The 19954-nt window shown below is 31.9% G+C and overlaps 2 protein-coding genes across 2 annotated transcripts; both read right to left on the bottom strand.

Moving 5' to 3' along the window:
• Positions 1-5173: 5173 nt before the first annotated feature.
• Positions 5174-7356, bottom strand: LOC130809198 (40S ribosomal protein S27-2). The gene is made up of 4 exons (XM_057674862.1): positions 7201-7356; positions 6938-7039; positions 6815-6843; positions 5174-5630 (listed from the first exon to the last, which is right to left on the bottom strand). Exons 1-4 carry the CDS (start codon positions 7201-7203, stop codon positions 5504-5506), a joined length of 261 nt encoding a protein of 86 aa, XP_057530845.1. The 5' UTR covers positions 7204-7356; the 3' UTR covers positions 5174-5503.
• Positions 7357-8705: 1349 nt separating this feature from the next.
• On the bottom strand, positions 8706-19059 carry LOC130809197 (calcium-dependent mitochondrial ATP-magnesium/phosphate carrier protein 3-like). Its single transcript, XM_057674861.1, has 4 exons — positions 18029-19059; positions 12875-13660; positions 12672-12762; positions 8706-9186 (listed from the first exon to the last, which is right to left on the bottom strand). The coding sequence occupies exons 1-4, from the start codon at positions 18447-18449 to the stop codon at positions 9009-9011; spliced, it is 1476 nt and encodes a 491-aa protein (XP_057530844.1). The 5' UTR covers positions 18450-19059; the 3' UTR covers positions 8706-9008.
• Between the last annotated feature and the right edge of the window lie 895 nt (positions 19060-19954).

Genomic DNA, 19954 nt, shown 5'->3' with positions numbered 1-19954 from the left:
TATCTAAAAATATAAATGATGCAAATTGAATGAGATATATCAAAATGGGATATGATGTGAATTCAATAGGACGAAGTAAAGTATAATATATTAAGGTGATCACTTACAATTCTAAAATGATCAATTATAATTACTCCGTTCCATAATGCTCGCCACATATTAATAGCAACACTATTTATCTTCAATCTTGTATTGATAATTACGACTCATACATAACAAATAATATAGTTATATGAGATCTTGTTTATTTGTCTTAAAGTCTAGTTTTTTATATGTGATTTTTATAATTTTATATTAAGTGAAAATAAAGATATTTAATATAAAATATACATTAAATTACGTGCAAGAAATATAGCAACTATTGAATAGCAGAGGAGATAGAACAAAGCTAATTGTAGTGAGATAGCTTTATACAAGAAGGGTTGACTCATGATTTTAAGCAACGGGTTCATTAGTTCACCGAAATATTATTGAAATTTTTATTGATTATAATATTATTTTTTATTTACTTGATTTTTATTGAGTTAACTGATTTTAGGTAATTAAAATTGATTGTTACTGATTGTATTTAATCATTTATTGATTAAAATTGATTTTTATTATTTGTAACTTAGTATTAGTTATAAAGTATATTGAGTTTTACTGCTTAAAACTAAAACTGATTGTACCTTATTACTAATCATAATTGATATTTACTAATTATAATAGATTTTTACTTATTATAAATGATTTATGGTACATATTTAATAGAGTAATTATTTATTTTTTCCGGTGAACAAAGCAATACTCAATTGTTTATTGTTTTTAATATTGTTTTGTTCACCATAAAATATAATTTTAGTATAAATCATTTAGAATAAGTAAAAATCAGTTTTAATTTAATAAAAATTAATTAATCAAAATAATACTGTATTAAACTTTTATGTTACTTTACTAATTAAGAACAAACCCTGGTTGCTATTTTATCTCCTTCGTTTTTATCTAAAAAGACCTTAGCCTCCATTGTAAATTTTGGAGCTACTATCAACCTTATGATTGATAGTAAGTTTCAATCTATTTATTATTGCTTCTTTCATTTTTTGTTATAAATAAATATATTCAGTTTATCTTTTTATTGAACTCAATCTATCCACATATAGGGTTTTCATGTCTCTCATATTGGCAGTTTGAAGTTTTGTTATCAATTCGGTAAAAATTTACATGATGTCATAACATATGTCACTTCCATTAATACAATCAATGGTATCAATTTTATCACTATTTTAAAGACACACAAGACCTAAAGACCCACTTGAAGGAGGCTGTATCAAACAACGATATAATAGAGGGAAGACTTCAATGTTAAATGCCCTTTTAGAGTGATTGTGACCTTTTTTATATAGAAATTTGTTTAGATTAAAATTATTATGTATTTGATCGATTGTTACTCTTTTGTAAATGTCTGATACATTTTGATCAATGAATTATTAAGTTCATGTAAAAAAAAAAAATAACTCAATTGATTTTTACTGATTGAAACTGAATTTTAATTTTAAACTACACTATAATTAAGTAGTGCTATTTAAATTTGATATTGGTTTTTTTTTACTGATTAAAACTTATTTTTACTAATTGCTATTTTTTAGTTGAATTAATGGATTATATAGGAAGTGTAAAATGTTTAGGAGAGAAAACGGGAGGGTTATGAAGTAATTAATAATGTCTTTACTCTTGATCATATTGTAATTCGTCCGTTTTATATTAGTCGCAATATTAGAAAAAATGACACTATTCATTCATCCCTCTTAATTTGACATTAGAAAAAACATAGTAAAGTGAGATCTTGTTTAATTCGTCTCATTGCAAAGATTATTAATATTAAATTTTTATAATTTTTTTATTCTACGTAATAAGAGATATTAAGGATTCAATTAGTGCATTGGACTGCGTGAAAGCAAACGTTGCAAGTAAATTGGAACGGAGGATGTACATAACGTTGCTAGCCTAAAAAGGAAAATATAGAGTAAGTTTTTCGGTAGACATTAAGAATATTATAAGTAGACATTTAAAATATTGTAAATAGTTAATTACTTACTTGGTGGCATTAAGTATATTAAAAGTACGCATTAAGATATTGTAAGTAGAAATTAAGGACATGGTAAGTAGGCTAGTAGTCTAAGCCAATCGATGAACATTAAGAATATTGCAATTAAACACTAAGAATAGTGTAAGTAGACATTAAAGATATAATAAGTGGACATTAAGTTTTAATGGCTGGACATCTGGATCTGAAAGACGTCTCTTAAAGAAAAGGTTTCTCAAGAGACCAGCTGTATATTAAAAAAAAAAAACAAAACGGTGGGTCCCACTGTTCATCACCTTCTCTACAAAGGTTTTACCTTGATGGACAATTGGCGATTTCAAGCCACGTGTAATTTTGCACAACTTTTTTTGAGAATCCATCTTCTCTGCAGTATGGGAAAAGAAAATTAAACTCAAAAGCTAATAATTGAAAAATAGCCTAAAATTAAAAAATTAAAAATTTTTAAAATAAAATTTTAATGTTTATCTTAAACATATTAATTTTGACATTTATGTGATCAATTTTAAGAAAATCTTAAATAGATCAAATAAAATAAAAAATTTAAAGTTTGCCTAAAAGTAATCAAATTTGATATTAAAATGATTAATTTATACCAAGAAGGTTTTAGTAAATAATGATTATTTGTAAAACTAACAAATCACTCTTATGTGGCAGAATTTGATTGGATGAAAGTCTTGTGATTTTAATTTAATTTTTTCTGTTTTGTTTATTTTATTATCATTTTTTTTGTCTTTTTGTGGTGATTTATAAATCACGATTATTAATTAGAAATTATTGAATTTATACTTACAAGTTTATAACTTGTATCAATCAATTATTTTAAAGTCTTAAATTTCGACGTTAAAATGATCAATTCAGACCTTAAAGGGATCAATTATATATATAAAATGATCAATTAAACGATCTTTTATAACTTATAAAAGAAATCAAATTAAACCTTAAAGATATGAATTATGACTTTAAATAAATCAATTAGTATTAGAAAAAACTACGAGCTATTAATTTCAATATGAGACGATCGTCGGCAAGACTTGCAGTTACTTTTTAGGTGGCCTAAATATTAAATATATAAATAGGCGTTTTTACTAGGTACAATAGCTAAGGATATGTCTTTTACCTGGTAGTTACTTTTTTGTGTCTATTGATGTTTTTATAAGAAATATTCACATGAATTTAAAAAAAATTAAATTTTTTAGATCATTGAATATCATTTAATTAAATAATAAAGTTCTCTAAGTAGTATTAGCATTTGATAAAATAAAAATTTTTAGTATTTAATAATGTAAATAGTTCGTTCAAATATTACAACTTGTAACGTTTAAAAAAAAAAGGTAGGATTTTTGATATTTAGTTTCAAATTTTTAAATAAATTACTATACTTCAACTGCTACCATAAGCGCTACTTTTACCGAACATTTTTAATTACATAGCAAATAGACAGCTTAATATAAAACCAACCATTATAACTAGACAACTACATAAACAACTTACAATTACTAGCATAGGCAACAACTACCGTGCACTTAACTACCCCAAGTGTTTTAAACAATTTAATCAATTAACTTAATTATATCATTACTATCTTTAATTATAAATAATTAAAAAGTAATATTTTAGGATGGGGGAGAGGGTCACAGAGAATCAAATCTAGGCCTCGCATGTGAAATATCGTGCTTGCCGCCACCACAACTATACATGTTCTAAACATATTTTATATTTATTTATTTTAATTCGATTTAAGTTCACACATAACCTATAAATGCATTGTAGTACTAATTAAACCATTAAATGTAAAAAATAAAATATATAAATAATTAAATTAACACATTAAATCCTAAATCCATTGGATCAGACTTTTTCTGGGTTTTGGTCTAAAATTTCCAGACTACAAGGGTCTACACCCATAAAAAATTCAGCAAATTTACCGTGACACCATCATTTCTACCATCCGTCTTGTATGAAATCGTCTCACGGTAAAATGATCTAAAAACAAAAAGTCCATAAGCTAAAAGTTTCAATTATTAGGCTATTTAACCCAAGTATGAAGCACGTCTCACGATAAGACCGTTCTTACAAGAATTTATGTCATTTCTATGCGACCAAAAGAAAAAGCCCAACCTATTTCGTCCCATTTAAAAATTATACAACATCCTATTTTTCTAACATAGAGGAACCTTGAACCACTTAACTTGCAAAGGAAACCAAATAAGTTCAATTGCAGAGGATGTAGTAGTTGCGTACAAAGATTGGGACTTAAAAGAAAAGCAACAAAACAAATTATGGCATTAGCCCACATAAACTTATACAACATCCTCTTTTTCAACCATAAAGGCACACAAACCCACTTCATTTGCCAAGGATACCAAACAAGTTCATTTCCAAAGGATTGAAAGTAGTTCATCCAAGACTATAAATCATTAAGGAATACCTACAAAGCTCGAGACTTGGAAGAAAAGCAACAAATCAATTTTTTGTATTTCATTAGCCCACATGAACTTATACAACATCCTCTTTTTTTTCATAGAGGAACCTTATACCACATCAATTGCAGAGGATGTGGAAGTAATTCATCCAAAACTAGAAAACATAAAGGCTATGCTTACAAATATTGGGATTTGGAAGAAAGTACAACTTTTTGGTATTTGATTAGCCCACAAGAACTTATACAACATCCTATTTTTCTACCATAGAGGAACCTTAAACAACTTCACTTGCCAAAGAAACCAAACAAGTTCATTTGCAAAGGATGTGAAAGTAGTCATCTAGGACTGCAAAACATAACAACAAACCTACCAAGATTGGAACTTTTATGAAAAGCAACAAAACAACTTTTGGTATTTCATTAACACACATGAACTTATACAACATGCTCTTTCTCTTCCATAGAAATAACCTTAAAGACACTTGAAATGAAATCAAACAAGTTTGTCCAAGACTATAAAATATTATGGTGTGCCTACAAAGATTGAGACTTGGAAGAAAAGCAACAAAGAGTGATACTTTGAAGAAAAACAACAAAAGACGTGGAAGTAGTTCATCCAACATCAAATGGAACGAATAAACAATGTCTTAGAACAGAAGGCTGTAAGCTTGGGGTAATGCAGGATGCAGATTGCCTTGAAAGAGTTGGCAAAAAAGCATCATTAATATAGTCATATTAGAGGCAAACAAGAGAGAAAGAAAGTCAACAAAATTTCTATGGTTACTACACCAAATGGCATTCAAAATACAATAACATCACAATCTTGTCAAAATTAAATCAACTCAAACCAGAAACTAATGCAACTAACTCGATTATATTCTGAATCACTATTTAAAACATAGCGTACTTGAAATTTGCGTGACAAATGGACGCTGCATTTTCCCCTCATTGCTACATCATGAACTCTTTCTGACAATAAACTTACTTGTGGACTTTATCTAGTCACCCTTTCTCCTGAAAGAGCAGCCCTCAGTGAGTCTAGCACGACCTCCTGTAGGTTGGCACAAAACTGTCTGGCAGTTACCACACACAACAACAGTCTGGGAGTGGCTAAAGACAGTGGTTCTGCAAGAGTCAAATAAACATCAGATATATACCTTAACATATTCAACTACAACCCAAATGAAGCGAAAACTATGGTTAGCATTAGCTGTAGCACAACTCTGATCGATGCAGCAACACTTACATAATCCATACGCAAATGCGCTAACTCAAGATCAAGAATAACTAAAAATTATACATAAAAGTTTACATATCTACAAAAAAGAAACTAATAAACCAACTCAAAAAAAGAGAAAAATCTCAACAAGTTTGTTTCTGTCAAGCACTTTTCATGGCAGATTAGCAGCAGATGGAAGTCAAATCTCATAAAAAAATTCGAAATTCAACCAACAGAATGTAAGACTCCTTGCCCAAATATTTAGTTTGCTAGCTTATTTTAGACAAATTTGTATTTTTAAGATTGATAAGAACATATAATGTGTATTTCAAACATTGTTTCTGCATTTATAATTGGTAGTGGGTTTATTTGCACGTTGCACCGCATCATAGAAGGTTTTTCAACAAGTCTCCAATATTGTTGAAACTTTCATTCGCCTATTCAAAAGATAAAATTGTGTGAATTTGTGAATTATTATGAAGTATAATTTGGACAAATTGCAACTTATTTAAGCTATTAAGTTGGGATTGGTCAACCAATTTTGTTGTGTTACATAAGAATTTTTGAAATCAAAACCTAAATAGGTTCATTACTTCTTCGTGTTGCTTATTGTTGAAATAATTTGATTCTAAAAAATAGATGCCATAATAAGACTGAGACGGATGTCTTCGCGTCCGAGTGGGAAAGCAAAGTGGAAATACATGCATCCGAGTAAAAGAGGAATTGAAGTTGAATAAAGTGCAACCTTTAATGGAGCAAGGTCGAAGAATGCAAAATTTAATGGGAGTCGGAATCACTGCCATCTATCTCATCTTCATCCCATACTGCTACATTCAGCTATCACCACTAACAGTTATATATTAAAATTATGCAACAGATAGTGAATAATTAATTTTTATTTCAAAGTCGACATTCATTTTCACATTTTGACGAGGCAAAACCATACAATCATAAATAAACAAGAATGAAAAGATGGAACTTTAAATAATATTAGTGCAGAAACAACATGAATAGAGAAAATATTAATTTAATTTTTTAAAAATTAAAAAAAAAAGCGAAAGATTTTATTTTAAAAAACAATTGAACTTACATATTGAAGCATCCCTGGCATTTAACATCCTACAGAAATCCAAAGGAAAGAAGAATCAGATAAAACATAAGCAAGAATTAAATTAAAAAACAATGAAACAATCTTAGAAAGGGGAATCTATACCATAAAGAAAGAGTTGGGAGATTGTACAAGACGCTTAAGCTTGTGCTTCCTCTTCTCAAGCTCCGCCGGTGGGTTCAACAAGTCAATATCATTTTGCAGAACCTATCAAATCACAAAAATTATCGGATAAATCAATCATCCATTCTAGAAAAGCCTAAATCTATCAAACTAAAAGCAAAGACCGTAAAAATGAAATAGAAGAGCAAAAAATTAAAACATCAAGGAACAACATCTAAAAATGTAAGTAATATCACAGAACTCACCATTGTCGCTGGAAGAAAGCGCTGATTTCGAGAAATGGAGTAGATAGTTCGAAGCGCTCGAGACCTGCGAATGGTAGTCGCCGCAATAAGGAGAGGAAGTGAAAAGGCAACCAGATGTTCATATATATATATATGGTGGAATAAGGGTTTAGAAGATAGATCTTAATGTTTTATCTGGGCCCTTTCTTCTGCGGGTCATTAGCCCAATTATATCTTAGTTCTAGTGCACTTTGGACAATTCTCGATCAGATAACTTCAAAATGAAAAACGTGTATTACATAATTTAATATTAATTGGATCATTTAATTTATACTTAAATGCTTGTCTCACAATGAAATTACCTATTTTTTCTTTGAAAAATAATTAATTATCGGTCAACACATTCATGATTTACTAAACACATTAACCGATAATAAAGTTATGTTAACTAATTGACACATTGAAGTTAAACCCAAAAAAATTTTATAAAATAATTTAAAAATTAAATTTGTATCGTGTTGAATCTTATGGATCTTGTTCAAATGGGCCACACGTCTGTCGGATCATAAAGTTAGAAATCAAATTAAACAAGTTTCGAATAATATGATACTTAAATTTAACATTCGCAACGACGAGCATGTAATATTTCTTTTCCATTCTTCATTTACACATAAATTGATCACCATCTTAATGTCGTTTCTCCCTATTTCCAAGAAATTGTAGACTCATAGATTTATCTTTTCAATACTTGAAACTATTGCAAACTAATTTAAGTGAAAATTACACATATTTTAGAGCAAATAAAAAAATTACCCAAAATAACCTTGCATCATTTGGAACTATTAACACAATTATTAGTCTTTTTAGGCAGTTTAATAGAAATTGATTATGTAATTTTATTGTGATTTCACAAAACCTTCATTATGTAGTAGTTATCTCAAAAACTTCATAATAACTAACAAACTATAACATTAATAATATTACATAGTCAATCATGCTTTTCATCATAAAAATAAAAAACTAATTCAAAACCGATAGATTGACTCTGTGATCAAAGAGCCTTTTTTGGATTACTACTCGTAAGCTATTAGGGGGTAGCTGTTCAAGATCGAATATGGCAATTCTCAATGTGAGTGAGCTCAAAATATTATAAGATAGGTCGAGAGAAGTTCGTAAAATAAAAATCAAACTCAAAACTTTATCCTGAGAAAGTAATATTAAATCCGACTAATAAAAATCTAATTCTCATTTGTGAGACATATTTACTTACTCAAAACTTGAGGCAAAAACCAATCTTCTGTATATAGTCAATTTTAAACGATTTGAGATCAAATCAACTAAAGCTAGTTAAATCGGTCAATGCTTGAACAAAACCGACTCCAATCGACTTTGATTTGAGATGTTAACAAGTCAAGTCAAATTATGCAAAGCGATTTAACTCAACCTTTTAGCACCCCTTCACGATGGGAAGTGCTGCCATGGACATGGAGGTGCCTGTATAGCGCCGAAGTTTCAAAAGGGGTAAATACAAGCAAACATTCTCAAATCACTACAAAATTTGGTAGTCAGCTGTTTATAATGCTGCAGATCATACAACAATCATGATCACACATTGATTCAACAGAGATTTAAATCACCTATACACAACTCTACCAATAATTATAGTAGGGATTTTGGGATTATATTTGCTCGAAACAATCACATATTTACTAAATAGAAGCCATTATTTTTGGCCATCCAAGTATTGTAGGCTTCTGTATGCGCCAAAGCTACCAATTCTGCACCAAATAGTTAGCCATGTCAAGGGACAAAAATTTCGAAGCTGGTTCTTATTCCAGTTCCAGACGGTTTTTCATAGCCTCGTAGACCAGATAAGTAATACTTGCTGATGGGATTACTTTTAGAAGGTTAGGAAACAATCCTTTATAAAATCCCCTTAGTTGTTCATTCTGAAAAGTCCCCCAGAAAACTTCCGACATCGTTGCCTTTGACTGGGTAGCTTGCATTCTGCAAACAAGCGTCAAATAAGTATAAAATATCAATTATAGGTGTATCAAAAGTTACATGCTGAATAAGGTATAAAACGGACACATACGGAGAAATGGAGATGGTAAACAGCAACGTAAAACATGTGAACAAATGAGTATAAAAACGAAATGACAATTGATAAACAGATTATCAACATTAGAAAATTAGCAAGGGAAAAGTCAGATTTGTTACCGAAAAAAGGGAGGGAAAGTAAGATATCCACAACTAACACTGCTTTTACATTGATAGTTCCTATATTTATCAGAGCAAAGAAAAGTCGACTTCTACTTGATCATTCTGGTATATTATACTTAGATTATTACTCTATCAATTGGTTTTGAATGGTGCCAGAGTGATTGTCCTAAATCTTATTACAGCCTTTTATGCTGTTGGTCTTCTTTGTGAAATCAAAGGCATTTATTAAGAGTTATAAAGCAATCAGCCAATGATGCTGTATCGAATGAGCTTTTGTCACAAGATAGATTGTTGCAGAATGCAGATAATTCACTTTACAACAGAAATGATAGCAGAAGAAAACAAAGCTCCAGCCTTCATGGATTTATCAGGTGAGACGTATGTTCATTCTCTTGTTGACCATGGGATACATTTTTAATTGTTTCTGCTTCTATATCTTCCCATGTATAGAGAGATGTTTCCTAAAAATAGAAAGAAACATTCTCTTTAAAATTTCCTTTCCTTCACTTAACACAACACATATTTGCCCAAACAATTTATAATGAATTCTTTCCTCTTCGCTTCCCACCAAATTCTTCTTAAACAACATTAAATTTTTGTCATAGAACAACGAGATAACTCATCCAAAAGACTAGCCTAGTAGGTGAGAGAGTAATACTCTTTAAACCCCACACTAGTGGCCCATACAACTGATGTGGGACATAGTCTCATAACTTTGTAATTACCTCAAATCCATTCCATTACATCCAAATCAACATAAGTTCCAAAGTTTGTCATTGGTCCAACTGGCTTAACCCAGGCCACCACTCCGAGTTGGATCCTCATTGGTCACGGCTATGTTGGTTACGATTGTTTTCTGTAGGCCACCACTCCGGGTTGGCTTTAATACCATTATTATCAAACAAACGAGAGAATTTACCGAAAGACTAGCCTAGTAGGTGAGAGACCCTATTTACTCTATAAACCCCACATTAATGCCCATACAACCGATATGGGACAAAGTCCCATTAATTTGTAATGGCCTCAAACCCATTCCATTACATTTTTCTGAATTTCTCTCAATCCCTTTCCTCTAATTCCGTCTCCATCCCTCCCCTCTCTCTATAGTTCATATAAGTTGTTACTAATGCACTGAGCCAGCCAGAGAGGAGGATCGCAAAACAGAGAAACAAGCATGAGCCACTACAGGTTATGTTGGCGAAAGATAGTAAATCCAGCAATCCCATGTATGCTAAACTCTCACTTGATGTTCATATGCTGGGTTTTAAAAGTTGGGGGACACACATCTCAACATTAACAGCTTTCCTCAGTGCATTCTCCAATATTCCTCACTATCCCATTTAGATCCCAGTTGCTCCATGTGTTTTTTTTCTTTTCAGGGACTGACCATGTTCCCTGCTATACCTCATAGTATTCTGTGGGAAGAAAGTATGTAGAGGCTAGAGAGAATGTCACCATTACATGTCATCATGCATTGTATCTCTTATCTTCCTCTTAATGTTGGGTTTGGATTAATTTTTCAAGTACCTTGGATTAATTTCTCAAGTGAATGTTCATGGTGGTGATCCCAAGTGAATGTTTCAAATACCTTGGATTAGTTTTTCACAAGAACAAAAATGTTGATGAAGATCGACTGAGGTGTAGCACTAAGATTAAAGGAAAAATTATATCGAACAGTGCTATATGAATTATAATGTTCCGCTATTATTAGAGATCATTATATTAAGATGGATAGTTGAGATGCATATGTTAAGGTGGATGAATAAACATACTCTAGACGATAAAAGTCAAAATAAAAACATAAAGTAATTTTAGAAATAGAAGTCAAAATGAGAAGAAAAAAGTCGCTTATGTTTTGCTGCTTAATTGTCAGACATGTTATTAGCTATGTTTGTTCTGGAGACACTAAAATATTGTCAGTAAATTAAGCTCAAGTTATCAAATGACTTACAAATTTATTGTGAGGAAAAAACGTGGACCTTGAGAGGGAACCAAGTAGGCCTGGGAAATTTGATCCGACCCGAAAATAAACCCGAGACCCGACCCGACAAACCCGAACCCGACCGACCAGAAAGCGACTTAATCCGAAACATGACCGACCCGATAATTACCCGACCGAAAATGACCCGACCGGAAACCGACCTGTTTTGACCGATTTAATATCAATTTTTAGAGTAATTTTAATGTTAGAATTCATTTCAAATAAAATTTTAGTTTTCAAAGTATCTCAACATATTGAGTATATCACTTGAACCCTAAAACTCATCAATAGATCTCAAAAAACACGTATTTAACGTCTTTTTAGCCATCGTAATTATTTTTCTATCATCTTAATTGAATACATGTATCTTGTTAAATCAGTCAAATGAGTTTTTAATTTTTCTACATTTCAGTAAGCAAATCAATATAATTTATACGAACGTTTCGCACGTTTGAATGAGCTTTTCAAAAAACGAATGTCGCTACCCTAAATTATAAAACGCGTATCTTATAAGACGAAATAAGTACTTAGTTAGTTGTATATCTTTCCAACATGAAAATTGTGAAGATAATTTTAACGTCATTTTTATCTAACGTTACAATTATAATAAACAAAATAACTTTTATAAAGCGCGAATCTTACAAGTCTTTCAAAATAAGTATTAATTCCCCTATTTTTCTTGCACTTAAATGAACCTGAGATACCAACTATTTTTTGAAAATCGTACATGTAATTTCTCTAATGATTTTTTTTAGACATTTTAATGATTTTTTTTTATGTTGAATTAGTCGATTGGATATTCTAATGTTTTATGGTAACCCGTTGGGTCAATCCGAACCTACCCGAAACCCAGAGTGATCCGACCTGAAACTGACCTGATCCGAAAATGACCCGACCCGAAAATGACCCGACCGAAATTGATCCGACCCAAAAACCGACCGACCGACCGTTTTCCCAGGTCTAGAACCAAGCAATGAAGAATGAAAAGGTGAAGTTATACACAAATGAATTTTGTGATTATCAGGAAATGAGGGGGGCAAAAGTTTCCAAGCAAAAGGTTCTGACACACAGTGCAATAAAAGCAACAGAAAGAGTAGGTCGCAATATAGCTCCATATAGATTGTTTAAAAATTATATTCTTCTATGTATCCACTATACAATAAAAAAACCAGTGCATTGTGCACACAAATAGCTTGTCATCTCTGTACCCAAAAAGAGTACACGAACAAACAAAAACACAATTAAATAGAGCAGTACCAAGGTTTGGCAACCAATATCGATGACTTACCTTGTCCTCACAACCTGTAAAGGGTAAACACATGTTGCACCAACAGCACCAGATATGGTTCCACAACCCAATTGCACAAGGGGTCCAGGTTCTACAAGTGAAATAAAAAAAAAGCTTTTGAAAAAAGCTACCCAAATAAGTTTACGCATCCATGAAAGGGAAGAAAAGACAAACTTATAGATGCAATAGGTTACAAGTCTTACCATTGTCCTGGAGTATAAACTTTTTAGCCAAATCCTTTAGTGTTTCATAAGCAGCAAGATCTATGCCCGCATAAGGAATGATTCCAACAACAGATGGGAAAAAGCCCTTGTAGAAAGCCCGTGTCCCTTCTTTGACCCAAATATCCCTTGTCAGAGCTCCTATTCTAGGAACTTTTCCATACAGGCAGTCATATGTCTGCAACCGTGTCTTTACTAGATCAAATGGATAAATTGCCGTCTGTGCAACAGCACCAGCTACGCCACCAGCAACAAGGCGACCCATCCCACCAATATCAGCTTTCTCCCCTCCTCTAGCATCCATTATGACTCCTTTAAGAAATTCATATGTATAAAATCTAATAGCACTTTCAGGTGCAACCTTCACGACATTTAATCCATTGCCACGAAAAAATGCAAACATTTTTCCTTCTTTCCAGATTTTCCTTACTTCGGGCATAATGCGAGCTTCTTTCGTCTGAATTTGTAAAACCACTTTCAAACGATCCAGTGGTGCAGTAGCAGTGCGAGATGTGGCACCAGCAATACCTCCTGCAATAAGATATCTGCTAGCATTGACATGCTTACTTACACTTTCTGGTACAACAGTTTGTTCGCCAATATCAACAAGGCAGACCCTCTCCCAGTAATGATATATATTTGCAATAGTTACTTCATGAGGATATAGAAGAAGGAAGTCTCTCCATTCTTCAAAGGTGATGACACCATTATTTTCCTTATCCACATGCTCAACAAAAAGAGCTAGCTCTTCATCGTCAATCTCAATTCCTACATAAGAAAGACTGCTGTGGCTTATAGGATGAACAGCGATAAAACACATTTAACAGAAAACAAGTGATCAAATGAACAAACAATGATGCTTGCAAAACACCATTGAAGTACACCATATATACAAATACTAATACACTCATCAATGCTAAATTCTTAAAAAATAAACATCTGATTTGAAGGATGTTTTATGTCTACAATTACTTGCTAGCAGAGGCAGGAACATGGCGAAGGAACGTAGGAACTTGGCTCTTATAATAATTTTTGCAATAGTTATATACTTAAAAGCAACAAGAACTAGTAGCTACATTAGTACCACAGTGCAATATATTGGCTGCATCACCTCATCGTGACCACATCGTAAAGGTTTTTGATGCAACCACATCATAGGCCACGATTAACCGCAAATCCACATTGACTGGGAAAAGTAGTATTGCAACCGATGAATCAATCGTAATTCGTAACCACATCCAAGATTTTGCAATATGGCTACTACGACCCCTAAATTTTCTTTAGAAAGCCCAAACAGTGTGATATTATTTTGTTAAACATAAATTCTACGTTTTCTCATTAATAATCAAATATCAAATGCTGGAATTCAGTTTATTGAAATGTAAGGTTGGAGAATTAGATTTTTAAATGGAAATAATAATATATCAAAACCGATATCAGTTTTACAAGTACTCATATCTACTAATAGAAAAAAAAATTATGCATTTAATTCTTAGTCGCATATTTACCCCTTTGAGAATATTTGTCAACTTTTGATACTGCTTGCTACAAACCCATGATAGATGTCCTATTTTATATTTTGAAGCATCCTAAAATAAGCTTCCGCTTCTTGCCGTTGTGAATCAAATAGGTAGAATAAGAAACAATTAGTAATAACCAATTTATATTAACAGTATGACCCACAACAGCTACCCAGCTATCCAATCTTATATTTCCATGGAGAGCATAGCATGTTTTGTTGGACTATACATTCCAAAAAGTTAGTGAAATTGATCAACTCCCTGCTACGTGCAGATACGACTACAGTTCAACATTTGCAACACACTTCTAGTTACAGCCACGATTTCAGGGAAGGGCAGAAAGAAGAAAAGAAAGACTCAACTGTAAATGAATAATATGTATCAAGATAAAAGCCGAAAAACAAAATTTGTGAAATCCATCTTCCTAGTCCCGTCTAGTCATCTCCTTTATTTATATCTTTCACCAAAGTGTGAAAGAAATTCTCAGTAAAGTTTATCATAGTCTAAGAAATCTTTTCTCATTTTGAACAGGGTCCATGCTCAATTAAAAAGTTTCTCACATTATAAAAAAAAAGAAAAATCCTCATATGTCAATTCTCAAGCATTGAAAGCTCCTTATTTAAGATCTAAAACGACAACTGGCTAGTGCTTAACACCTATTAGGCCACTGGCTATGAGTTCCAGAAAGGCACATATACTTTAACAGTACTCCACTGAGAAGAAATACATTTGAAGGCAGTGCACCTATTTAAGTTGCAGACTTTGTTCTATCAGTATTACAAATTTTCAACTGATTCCTAAATGTACATTGTACGATACGATCCCTATCTCGTCAGGGGAGAGAAAAAACCTCCCTACTCCTTTCAATCAAGCAATCCCTACAATAAATAGTTGTTTAGAGCTTTTAGATTGTATTGGAATCGAGTTAGGATGTTAGATCCATCCAATGCTTAGACTTTGCATTGGAGTCTCAAATGGATTTTCACTCCACCCCAACCCCCTTGATATGGAAATATTGCTTTCTCAATTCAATCACAATTCACGCAATGTACTACTAGGTCCTTGTAGTGAAGTGTTAGTTAAGAGTTAGACCTGTTAGAATATATTAGAATCGATTACCATTCATTCAGTGCTTCATTAGGCTAATTTGCATTGGAGTTTCAGATGGAATTTACCCAGCCCCTTAAAATTTCATATTGACATCCAGCCCAAAGTTTCAAACTCTATCCCCTCTAGATAAAAACCCTAATTGCTATCCAAAAGCAAGTGGAAAGTGAGGGTACATTAGCCATCATTCTTTACTGTAGTACATGAGTTCATTCATCATTTTTACAACATGTCAATTTGTCGATTCATCCACCACATAGGTAAAACATTAATTATACGAGCATACAAAGAAAGCTTGACTAATCATCATCATGGGACTACCCAACGCAGCAAAAAATTGAGTAAGAACTCATGTCACTTAAGGTTTTCAAGTTAAACAACAACAAATATCAAAGTCGAAATCCTTGTCGCTACCAAATCACAATAATGCTACAAACTTAATCCAAAATTATGGGATTGGATAAATTAATAAGAAAATTAATAATGGACGTCATTGCTAATGCTCCATAAAATTCCACTTCTATATATAAATTTTCACTCGTAACATCCATATTATCTTTGACCTATATCTTCCTCTTCAAAGCTCCTCAAAATTCCAAAATTTCAATTTTTAAAATTTGTGCATCATACAATCTCTTTGCACAACCCAATCTAACACCTTTAACTCATATTGTCTTCAATTTTGTGACTCCAAAACCATTTTTATTCTTCATGTCAAATTCTATTCTTTACCATAAATTAACTTATCCATTTTAACAAACGCATCACAATTACCTCCATCTTACTACAATGATCTCTTCTGAAAGACCAACTTTATAATTCATATCTAACACCTACTCAAGTGGTGTTTTAACACTCTCATCGCTTCATGATTGGCTGATAAGCTTAATGTCCTTATAGTTTAAAAAATCTAGCAGAATCCTTTTATTTTTGTAGATAGGTGCTATAATGTTTATCCTTGAATTTTGTTCTTTTAGGTTCTACCATTTAATTCTCCCTTGTGTTCTGCATGCAAATAATGATTAATCTTATGTTTTTCCATAACATCAATCAATTCTCATAAAAGATTTCTAGCATTACAAGATGCCAATCTTAGCTTAGATACGATTTCTTTTTTTGGTATTGTCTTCAAAACCTAATAATCTTTCCTCATCCAACACAACTTGAAAAGATGTGGAGCGTCGCTTCTCGACGGCTACCTAGCTGGCAGGCTTTGCATACTTAACACGACGCCAAAACGTAAATAGAAAGCCTATCCACATTTTTAAGACCATATTTAGACAATGGCGCAATGTGACACACCACTCAGGAGCTCGTGGTGACAACCTAAAAACCTTTTATACTTATCACTATAGGTCCTAGTTTGAAAACTACGTCGTGTTTCTTAGTAAGGGATGCCCTCATATTAATTTCAATTTGGCTCATAACATGAAACGCAACAATAATTCTCCTCCTTCACTACTACTTGGGACTGACAATGACTGGTCCTACTTGGAATCGACATATTATAAATTATTTCTTGTGTCTAATACTAATCTACAACTAATAAATAAATGGATTTGAAGTTTAATATTCTTAGATTTATAATTATTGTTATTCTAAACAAAGAACAAAATCCATAAAGAATTCATATTTGAATCAGGAGAGTAAATAATGTGCTTATCAATCTATGCAAATGACAAGAAGTATAAATTCTTTATAAAAAAAATGACACTAGAACGTTAAGGAAACCTTAGGTGTTAACAACATCTAACCAAAAAGTTTCATAGGCGACCTAAAGCCTTGATACTTAGAGTGAATTAGACCGGAAAATTGGAACAACAATCTAGTCTCCCAAGTTAAATGTCAAATTGAACAACTTTATACATAGGGGACATATGGCAAATGCTTGATAGCTGATAGCTATAGTACATTGGAGTGAGTGATTTGACTAGCTGATTTTATCAACTTGACCGGCTAATTTTAGACACACATGTGAGATCAACTTGTAGTAAATTAGTTGATTCATAACGAACGACTAATTTACCAAATACTAGCATTATACGATAAAACCGCCCAACCATCTATTTGTACTTGCGTAGACTATAATTGTCCACTATTTTGCTAAAACCCCATAATTGATGTCACTGAGTAAGTGTGACTTGGAAATTGATTTTCCAATTTTCCTACGAATGGCTAATAAGGGTTTAAAATAATTTTCTCACGGCTAGAAAACATTATCCTTTAGCAAGTAATAGTTGCTACATTTTCCACCATAGTCCATATCCCCATTTTGTATCTCTCCTTTTATCCAACTAATTTACAATAGTGTTTTCCCCGGTAAATATATTGCTTCCTTCCAACTAAACAAACCCCAAGTGAGTTTCAAAATCACTTTTTAGAATGTATATAGTCGGAGCACAACTGTTATTTCAAAATATACAAACAATGCACAGGAAGATGAACAATCATTAACAATAATAACCACCAAAAGCAAACAAATTAAATGATATAAGACAATTGTGTTTACCCGCTTTAACGAGTGCGTCATATAGCTCTTCTGGCAATATGCAGCCATTATGCTCCACATCAATAGTTTGAAAAATGCGATACAATTCAAGCTCCTTATCATCCATATACCTCCGAAACTCCTCATAATCCACTCTCCCATCTTTATTAGCATCACAAACGAGCAAAAGATCCCTAGCATACTTGTAATCCGATGGTATATGAAGCGCTGTCAATCCCGTTCCAATCTGAGTATAATCCAAGAATCCTGTACTTGATTTATCAAAAAAATTAAACAAACTACGAATCCTTAACTCCCTCTCGTCCTTAGTTTCTTGAAGGGCCAACAAAACATGATCCATTGTAATCGGCACTGATTTCTTCACAGAATTACAACCTTCACATCGCTTAAAATCTTTATCATTCTTAATTTTCCCTTCCATATTTATTATTCTGACTTCCCGATTAACTTATGCAAAAAAACATAACCTAATTTCCCAATTTATACCTATATCTTCTGTTTTAATCCGTCAAAAAATAGTTCAATTCCCAAAGAATACGGAATTTACAACCTGATTCCACCGGCTATTTGACTCTTTCAATTTGAACGGTCAAATGGAGTTAACTTATTATAATAATTAATCAAGACAACGAACACCAAGTCTTCAAAATTTTGACAAATTACACAGCAATAATTCGATTCAACAGTGAAATGATTTAAAAATAAGTCAATGGAAAAATTGGGTAAAAATATACTCCAATTCAACATATCTAAGTTGAAATTGAAGTTTATAACGGTAAAAAGAGGTCGTGGAGGAATGAATACTGCATTATCTCCAAGAGCTCGACGGAATCAATGGAGACTTAAATGTCATCGTTAATGGAGGTTGCAGAAGAAGACAAGAAACGGCGGTGAGGAGAGAGAAATAGAAAGGTACATTGTGAGGAGAGAGAAAGAGAGATCGGGAAATGAGGATGTGATGGTTGATATTGATCGGAGACAGTGTAAGGTGTATGACGCATAAGAGTGGGAAAAACTATGAAAGCAAATGAATGATTTATTTAAGGTTCGGTGTTTTGGGCCAAATTAAAATTGTATAATGGTTTTTAAATATTTTTGCATTCATATTAAAGTTATATCAAATTAAGTTTAATTATAAGGTCAGATAAATATTAAATTATCAGATTTATTTTGAATATCTCAATTGTAAATTCATGTGTATAAGCTCACTTTGAGAAAAGTTGACTACACATGTTTAATAAAGTTTCTCTTTATTGGAATAATTTATCTTGTATCGACCTTAAAAGTTTTATGCTCATAAAAAAATTTCAACAAGATAATTAAAGAATTAAAGACATAAATAAAAAGTTTAATACAAGGATTTTATATTTTACCTTAAAAAATGGATTTAATTTCAATTTCTAAAATTTTACGTTTCCTCGCAGAATGGAAATGAAACAAAAATAATTTTAAGGGTATACTTCAAAAAAAAAGTTGAAGGGAATATACTTCTATGAGGTTGCCTAGTTGGCATATTCTGCTTCCCTATCAGCATTTGAGATCTATAGCGTGTAAGTGAACTGTGACTTGTGATTTACATTTGTCTTCTTATTTTGCTCAATAATAGAGGAAAATTAATATTTTTATTTTATTATTCTTGTCATTAATTATGGCATTTTACAATAATATGTCACAATTAAGAGTGAGTATTTCAAAACGGAAAAAATATATTAATTATATGTGTGCAGAGATACTATACCAACTATATTGATTAATTATAAATAATACAATATTTTTTAACTTTTTCTCTGAAAATAATGTGTTCATAGGAAAACAAGCTTCACTTAAAATAAAATTAAATTCCCACTACAAAATTTACTAAGAGTGAATTAAGTTTAACTAATTTGAAAGTAAACAAAAAAAATACAGAAATAATTGATGGTAACA

Source organism: Amaranthus tricolor, chromosome 3 (genome assembly GCF_026212465.1).
Source record: "Amaranthus tricolor cultivar Red isolate AtriRed21 chromosome 3, ASM2621246v1, whole genome shotgun sequence".
NCBI classification, from domain to species: Eukaryota; Viridiplantae; Streptophyta; class Magnoliopsida; order Caryophyllales; family Amaranthaceae; genus Amaranthus; species Amaranthus tricolor.
The sequence above is the reverse complement of the archived record's forward strand: the minus strand, read 5'-3'. Positions and strand labels throughout refer to the sequence as shown.

Bases quoted from the DNA above. Each gene is read 5' to 3' on its own strand.
- LOC130809198 (XM_057674862.1), bottom strand. The intron at 6,844-6,937 runs GTATAGATTCCC...GGATTTCTGTAG, and splicing joins CTCCCAACTCTTTCTTTATG to GATGTTAAATGCCAGGGATG. The intron at 5,631-6,814 runs GTAAGTTCAATT...TGACTCTTGCAG, and splicing joins TGCCAGGGATGCTTCAATAT to AACCACTGTCTTTAGCCACT.
- LOC130809197 (XM_057674861.1), bottom strand. From the start codon at position 18,449: ATGGAAGGGAAAATTAAGAATGATAAAGATTTTAAGCGATGTGAAGGT. The intron at 13,661-18,028 runs GTAAACACAATT...TTTCTTATGTAG, and splicing joins TGACGCACTCGTTAAAGCGG to GAATTGAGATTGACGATGAA. The intron at 12,763-12,874 runs GTAAGACTTGTA...TTTCACTTGTAG, and splicing joins GTTTATACTCCAGGACAATG to AACCTGGACCCCTTGTGCAA.